The sequence below is a fragment of the Geosmithia morbida genome (assembly GCF_012550715.1).
Source record: "Geosmithia morbida isolate 1262 chromosome Unknown scaffold_13, whole genome shotgun sequence".
NCBI lineage: Eukaryota > Fungi > Ascomycota > Sordariomycetes > Hypocreales > Bionectriaceae > Geosmithia > Geosmithia morbida.
In genome coordinates this window covers 668,218-676,069 of record NW_023336200.1, presented here as the reverse complement: position 1 = coordinate 676,069, position 7,852 = coordinate 668,218, and the positions used below count along the sequence as shown (strand labels likewise).

At 59.8% G+C, this 7,852-nt stretch overlaps 3 protein-coding genes across 3 annotated transcripts; all 3 read left to right on the top strand.

Moving 5' to 3' along the window:
• Positions 1-184: 184 nt before the first annotated feature.
• Positions 185-3,753, top strand: GMORB2_2558 (uncharacterized protein; the record flags this gene model as incomplete). Its single annotated transcript, XM_035464538.1, has 5 exons — positions 185-262; positions 349-1,263; positions 1,366-2,131; positions 2,195-2,203; positions 2,417-3,753. The coding sequence occupies 5 exons, from the start codon at positions 185-187 to the stop codon at positions 3,751-3,753; spliced, it is 3,105 nt and encodes a 1,034-aa protein (XP_035319724.1).
• Positions 3,754-4,354: 601 nt separating this feature from the next.
• GMORB2_2557 (uncharacterized protein) lies at positions 4,355-5,644 on the top strand (the record flags this gene model as incomplete). The annotated part of the gene is made up of 2 exons (XM_035464537.1): positions 4,355-4,367; positions 4,635-5,644. The coding sequence occupies 2 exons, from the start codon at positions 4,355-4,357 to the stop codon at positions 5,642-5,644; spliced, it is 1,023 nt and encodes a 340-aa protein (XP_035319723.1).
• Positions 5,645-6,189: 545 nt separating this feature from the next.
• GMORB2_2556 (phosphoribosylaminoimidazole-succinocarboxamide synthase) lies at positions 6,190-7,122 on the top strand (the record flags this gene model as incomplete). Its single annotated transcript, XM_035464536.1, has 1 exon — positions 6,190-7,122. One exon carries the CDS (start codon positions 6,190-6,192, stop codon positions 7,120-7,122), a length of 933 nt encoding a protein of 310 aa, XP_035319722.1.
• Between the last annotated feature and the right edge of the window lie 730 nt (positions 7,123-7,852).

The following is a 7,852-nucleotide window of genomic DNA, read 5'->3' as shown; positions in this document are numbered from 1 at the left end:
GCAGCTGCGGCGGAGCCCGAAGCTCCGGCCGAGGAGCCCGCATCAGCCGAGGAGGAGAAGCCAGCCGAGCCTGAGCCCGAGCCTGAGGCAGCTGCAGAGCCCGAGCCCCCGGCAGAGGTTGCGGAAGAGACGCCTGCAGAGCCTGACACCGCCGACGCGGCTGAGGCCCCCGAGGCAACCGCAGATGAGCCGGCCGAAGAGGGAGCTGCCCCCGAAGCCGAGGACGAAAAGCCCGCCGAGCCCGAGGTACCTGCTGAAGATGGTAAGGCAGAGGATGCCCCTGCAGAGGAAGACAAGACTGAGCCTGAAGCGGCCGCCGAAGCACCTGCCGATTCTGCTCCTGAAGAGCCGGCAGCAGCGCCGGAGGCCACCCCTGAAGAGGCAGAGGAACCCGAGCCCGAGCCTGCGGAGGAGGGGAAGGTTGCCGAGCCCGAGGTTGAGCCCGAGGCTGTTGAGACGGAGGAGGAGAAGGCTGCTGAGTCCGAGGTCGAGCCTGAGGCTGGGCCCAAGGCCGCTGAAGACGACAAGGCAGAGGATGCCCCTGCGGGGGAAGACAAGGCTGAGCCTGAAGCGGCCGCCGAAGCACCTGCCGACTCTGCTCCTGAAGAGCCGGCAGAAGCGCCGGAGGCCACACCTGAAGAGGCAGAGGGACCCGAGCCTGCGGAGGAGGAGAAGGCTGCTGAGCCTGATCCTGAGCCCATCGAGGAGCCTGCAGCGGAAGAGAAACCGGCCGAGGCTGCAGATGAGCCGAACGACAAGCCCGAGGACAAGGAGGAAGAGAAGGAGCTAGCTGCTGATGCAGCAGAGCAAGATCCCCCCGAGTCTTGGGATGATGACGCCGGCGACAACCAAGCAAAGGACGAGGAGAAGGCGGCGGACGTCCCGGAGGAGGCTGAAGCCGCTGAAGTCGCCCCAGCCGAAGATGGCGAACCTCCTGCTGAAGAGCTGGCTGGGGACGAGGCAGAGGTAGAAGCTGAGCCAGCTGTCGCAGAGCCCGAGACAGAGGCCGAGACTGAGAAAGAAAAAGAGGCCCCTGCTGCGGACACCGATGAAGCCGCTGGACCAGAGCCTGCGCCTGCCCCAGACGAGGCCCCCGAGAAGCCGGCCGACGACGATGAGGTTGATGAGGCTGACGAGGCTGCTGCCGCCGCCGCCGTAGACGATGCAGACAAGGACGAAGACGCCCCCGCTGCCGAAGCAAAGGATCCCGAAGAAACTGAAGTGGAAGGGGCTGCTCCTGCCGAGCCCGAGCTCGAGCCCGCAGTCGAACCGGAGAAGCCTGCTGAGCCAGAAGAGGAGGAGAGGCCCGCAGAAGAAGAAGAAAAAGAAGAGAAGGCACAGGAACCGGAACCTGCCGCAGCAGAGCCGGAGCCTGTTCCCGAAGAGCCTGAAAAGCCGGCTGAAGAAGAAGAGCCTGCGGAGCGGGAGGCACCTCCCGAGGCTGAGGCTCCGGTTGAGCCCGAGCCTAAGCCGGTCGAGAAGGAGGCACCTGCCGAGCCCGAACCCGCCGCAGCTGAACCTGAGCCCGTCCCGGCCGAGGATGAGGAGCCTGCCGAGCCTAAACCCGAACCAGAGGCACCTGCCGAGCTCGAGGCTCCGGCCGAGGAGGAGGAGTCTGCTGAACCCGAGCCTGAGCCCGTCCCAGTCGAAGAACCTGCGGCAGCTGAGGAGGAGAAGCCTGCCGAGCCTGAACCTGTTCCGGCCGAGGAGCCCGTATCTAGGGAGCCTGCCCCCGTCGAGGATGAGAAGCCTGAAGAGCCCGAACCGGTCCCGGTGGAGGAGCCAGCCGCTGCGGAACCCGAGCCAGCCGCTGCTGAACCTGAGCCAGCCGCTGCGGAACCCGAGCCAGCCGCCGCTGAACCTGAGCCAGCCGCTGCTGAACCTGAGCCAGCCGCCGCTGAACCTGAGCCAGCCGCTGCGGAACCCGAGCCTGCCGCTGCTGAACCTGAGCCTGCCGCTGCGGAACCAGAGCCTGCTGCTGCTGAACCCGAGTCTGTCGAGCCCGAGGAGCCACCTGCAGCCAAGGAGTCCCCTCCGGCTGAGAAAACCGAGGAGGAGGAGAAGGAGGAGGCCGAGGACTTTGTTGTGCCGATCCCCGTGGCTGAGAAGAGGCCTGAGAAGCCCAAGAAAGGTGAGCACGATTTCCCCACTGAGCTTGATGACCGACATTAACACGAAGCTGACATTTCCGCAGGCGATAAGAGTAAAGACGTCGATTTGCGAAGCGAAAGGGAGAAGGAGCTGAGGCACCGCCGCCGCCGTCCCTCTTCCGCCCAGTCCAGCCAGTCGAGGCCTCGCTTCGACGAGGACTTCAAGGAGAAGGAGAGGGAGGGGGAGAGGGAGAAGGAGAAGGAGAGGGAGACGAGGCGCCGCACGCACCACTCTTCTTCGCATGCCACCCGTGGATCTCGCGAAGTTCCTAGCTCTCGCGAGGTCCCCAGCTCTCGTGAGGGACGTTCTCAGCGCTCCCATCGCTCCCGCCACTCGGAAAACACTGAGTCTGGCTCTTCGCATACGCCACCGAGGAGCCCCCAGCGCCGCGACAGTGGATTCTCGCAGGGCAGCCCTGGAAGCTCCGACCGCAAGAAGAGAGTGTCCGAGGACCCGGCGACTGCGCGTGAACGCCGCAGGGGAGAGCGAATTGCTCCCGACGAGCTGATCGTCCGCGAGAGGCGTAGGGACGACCGACACCGGGACGACCGCCACAGGGACGATCGTCACAAGAAGGACGACCGTTACAAGGATGATCGTCACAAGGTGGACCATCACAAGGTTGACCGTCACAGGGATGATGGATATATGGACGACAAATACAAGGACGACAACAAATACAAGGACGACAGATACAAGGACGACAAATACCTGGAGGAGCGGCTGAAGGAGAGGGAGGAACGGCACAAGGAGAGGGAGGAGAGGCATAGGGAGAGGGACGAGAGACATAAGGAGCGGGAAGAGAGGCACAGGGAGAGAGGAGAGAGGACCAAGGAGAGGGATGAAAGGGCCAAGGATAGGGAGGAGCGACGCAGGGAGCAGAAGCTCCTGGAAGAGCGCCTGGCAGCCGAGGTGAAGGAGAAGGCTCTCCGGGAAATCGAGCGGGAGAGGCGCCGCGAGGAACGCCGCATGGCGGAGGGGCAAGAAGCTCGTGAGAAGCGCCGTGAGGAGCGCCGCGCCAAGGAGAAGACGCGCGAGCGCGAGCGCGGTCGGGAGGAGATGTCCCGCTCCCGACACAGGGCCACGAGCGACTCCGACGAGAAGGAGAAGCACCGCCACCGGTCCCGCCGACCGAGTCACTCGAGCCACCGCAACCGCCCCGAGCCTCCAAAGGAGAGCGTCGCCCCCACTCCATCGCCCGGCCCCATCCTCGACGAGGGCGGCCTCCCCGAGAAGAGGTTCTTTGAGCTCAGGCACGCAGAGGGTGTCCTGCGCGGCTTGCAGTCGTCCAACTCGTCGTCCACCATGCGCGATGACGCTGTTGACCAGCGGGCTAGGAGCGGAAGCCTCAGGAGGCCCAGCACTAGTCGTTCGAAGAGCCACCACCGCGGTTTTGTCGAGGAGACTCTCGACCACGATAAGAAGTCCGAGAAGCAGGAGCGTGCCGATGTCCCTGCCATCTCCGTCGACGATGCCAAGCCGCCGCGGTCTCCCCCGGAGGACGCCGCCAGGAAAGCTAGGCACCAGGAGCGCAAGAGGGCCAAGGAGGAGGAGAAGAGGCCTGCTGGAATCAAGGCAGCCTTTAAGAAGATCTTCACCTAAGGGCTGCCCGAGTTCCAAGGGGTTGTCTTCCTCTCATTCCTCGGCGGATGACGATTTTCTTTTTTCTTGAGCCGGACGTGTGAGATGCAGCATGGTGTATTCGTGTATTCGACGGCCTCTCATGTACCAAATATGTGTGGATTTCCTTCTTTTTATATCTCGTCATTTTTGACTGTCTTTCATTTGTATATCAACTTTTTTTCTCTCTCCAACCTTCTTACTTTTGCTTTTGCATTTTTTCTTCCTTCTCTCTACACGACTTACGTTATCAAGATCTCTTTCTTTTTTTTTCACGAGACTGGAGGGATAATCAGATTGGACCTCTCTATATATACGATTTTATTTGTCATCCATCCCAAGGGACTTTCCCGAGTTTTGATACCACGGTGTCATGTAAAGATGATTGATATTTTTGACGATGCTGATACGACGGTATTAAGCTGTGATTACATGTGAATAAACATGTGTCGGCGACACAGTACCGTCGATGTCATCATGGTTTAAACTTGCCAAGTCTGAAAGTATTTGGCATCATACTCCAGAGCTTGCTGTTTGTTTACATTGGGAGTTGAAACTCTGTAGTCGCTATGGGTATATAAACATGAACGTGATATGTCTCGATCCTGCTCTCTCATTCTCTATCCTTTCTTTCCAGCAATACAGCAGACTTGTTCGAATACCAACAGTCCAACCCCATTAGCAATCATCAGCACACACACACACACACACACACACATACACATACACACAACACAACAACAACAACAACAACAACAACAACAACAACAACAACAACAACAACAACAACAACAACAACAACAACAACAACAACAACAACAACAACAACCGAGTCGCAAGCTACGAAGCTAGACAAAACATAGACGCGCGCAGCATGAAGCTGTCCAACATCTTCCTCGGTGCCATGGCACTCTCCCTAAGCGTCTTCTCCGCGCCGCCCATCCACACCGACGGCATTCCAGACACACGCTGGTCCCCCCTGCTGAGGGGCAAGCAGCCTCCCCCCTACACGGCAGACGACTACACTCCAGTGCCGACGACGATATGGCACGACAGGCAGCCGCGGGACCACGAGGCGGATAGGAGAGCGCGCATAGCCGAGCTCAACCGCGGCAAGACGACGCTCCTGGACGTGCTCCGGGGGCCGAACGAGTCTGACCGGTGCGCCGAGTCGCTGTGGCGCATCGTCAACGAGCTCCGGATGGACAAGCGGTGCCAGGCAGACCGCGACACGAGGTCGGCGGAGCGGGAGATGATGGACAGCCTGGACAGGGAGGACCGCAGAGCCTACAGGAAGCTGGTGGCCGGGCAGGCGCGGGCTTCGCGGCTCGCCTCGAAGGAGGAGAAGAAGGCTGCGCGGATGGAGAGGAAGGACTTCCTCTCCCGACTGTACCGGCAAGCCAAGAAGATATACAGGTCGCGGCTGCGCAAAGCCAGGAAGCCCAAGACGTCAGCGCGCAGCCGGCGCAGGGCCTGCCGCCGCTACAGGCGGTGCAGGGACGCCGAGGCGGCCGCCGAAAGCGGGAGCTCCAACGGGCGCAGGACGCACGTGCCTGGCTACTGCCCGCAGGTCAAGGTGGCTGAGGTCGCGCGGGAGGGCATGCCGTGCGACGGCGTCTGCGGCACCGACATCCAGGACGTCCTCGACTTCCTCCTGGACGACGTCTGGGCCGACAGACTGGACGAGGTCGAGCAGGACATCTTCGAGTCGCGAGGTGGCGATGCCATCGAGGTCATGGCCTATAACAAGTTCAAGGATATCCTGCGCGAAGCTACCACCGACATGATTGGGCAGGAGGGCCCTGCGTGTCCGGGACAAGAGAGACGATTGATTTCTGAGGAAGAGGAGGACAAGTCTACTTGTCAGGCTTAGATGGTTTGGTCTTTTTTATTTTTTTTTATGCCCCGTTGGCGTGACGACTTGTAATCAAAACTGTCAACTTGAGTATTCTATAGTCGGTACCTTTGATCAAATGGGTTCCTTTGATCAGATGAGACAACTGTTTTCTTTTTTTCCTCATATCATTTTGAAGCCGGTTCGATACTTTGTGTGTGTGGGGGGGGAAGGGGTTCTCACGATACTCGCAAATGCAGCAAGACGTAATTAATACACACTACCAAATCAAAATCCGGCGATGACGTGGATCCGGATTCAGAGCGGCAAAAGAAATAAGAAAAAAAAAAAGAGAGAGAAATGGTGGGGGAGGAGGGACAGAAACAAATCACGTGCATCCCCCCCCACGTTCAATGACCAAACTTTCAACCTTTTGTCAATCAGAGTAAAAGGTTAGAGCAAGTCGTTCAGTGTTTCTCAGAAGAAGAGAGAAGGAGGGATATATTCGATATCCAAAGCTACACAGTAACAAAGGAAAAAAAACAAATAAAGAAGGAGAGAAGAAGAAGAAGGAGACACACAAGATGCCGACAGCCGTGACGCAGATCGGACTCAAGTCCCTCCCGCTGGTGACGACCGGCAAGGTACGCGAGCTGTACCGGATCGACGAGACGACGCTCCTGATGGCGGTGACGGACCGCATCTCAGCCTTTGACGTGGTGCTCGACAGCGGGATACCGGACAAGGGGGCGATCCTGTGCCAGATGTCGGCGCACTGGTTCTCCGTGCTGGGCTCGCAGGTGCCGGGGCTGAGGTACCACATGCTGAGCACGGACGCGCCGGCGACGCCGTCGGTGGTGACGGCGGACGAGGCGGCCGCCCTGCGTGGCCGGTGCCTGCAGGTCCGGTCGCTCAAGGTGTTCCCCATCGAGGCCATCGTGCGCGGCTACATCACCGGCAGCGCCTGGGCCGAGTACGAGCGCGCGGGCACGGTGCACGGACTCGGGCAGCCCGAGGGCCTCCGACGCTGCGACAGGTTCCCGGGCGGGCCCATCTACACGCCCTCGACCAAGGCGCCGGCCGGCGGGTCGGACGAGAACATCTCGCCGGACCGGGCGCGCGAGATCGTCGGCGACCGCTACGCCGACCGGATCCAGTCCCTCGCCCTCGCTCTGTACGGTGCCGCCCACGCCTACGCGCTCGAGCGCGGCATCGTACTGGCCGACACCAAGTTCGAGTTCGGCCTCGACGAGGCCACGGACGACATCGTCCTCGTCGACGAGGTCCTCACCCCGGACAGCTCCCGCTTCTGGCCGGCCCCCGTCCGCGTCGGCGTCGACCAGCCCAGCTTCGACAAGCAGTACGTCAGGCAGTACCTCATCGACAACGGACTCAAGGGGAAGCAGGGCGTCTCCCTCCCAGACGACGTCGTCAGGGAGACGACCGCCAAGTACAGGGAGGTTTTTGAGAAGTTGACCGGTCGCTCGATCGACGACGCTCTGGCTGATCTGAAATAGAATCACCATCTGTCTATCGGGGCTTTTTGTCTCTCTCTCTCTCTCTCTTTTCTTTCTTTTCTCTTCTTTTCTTGTCGTGGCGTATGGATTTCCGGGGGGGGGAGGGAAGGGCAGGTTAGATGATGGTAGATAAAATGCATAAATGGGATTGACGTGTTCTTCACCTAGGGACTTCCACCGTATAAGAAACCTCTTCTTCTGCTTTCATTCCTGTCTGTATCTGCTTCAGATCTCCTCTCCTCTCCTCTATTCTCTCGTCATCATAATACCCTTCCGTCGAGCTTACTCATGCGCCACAGCTCTACATACAGCCACCTCGTGCATCCCGAGTCTACGATGACGCCTCCGACAGCTCTGCCGTGGCCGCCCAACTACTTGGTTGCAGAATGGACGGCAGTGTCGGCACCGAGAGAGATCACGGGGCGCCCCAACCCCCCTGCTCCAAAGGTGTTAGCAACCTATGCAATGCACGCACGGCATGAGAAAACGAAACCAAGAAAAGGAGGATATGAGAGCACAAGGTTCCATGTGCCTTCCGTAGCGAGGGAGAGGGCAGCGGACAAGCCGTAAGGGGGAACCGAGTACTCATCTGTGACATCGACGATTTCTCAGAGATCCGGGATACTGACACGTGGATTGTCCACTGTCTCCGCAAAGACCAGCCCCGTCCCGATTGTCAGTGAGCGGCCGGTAGTCCTCAGCGTTGCCACTAGCCACCCATCTAGATGGC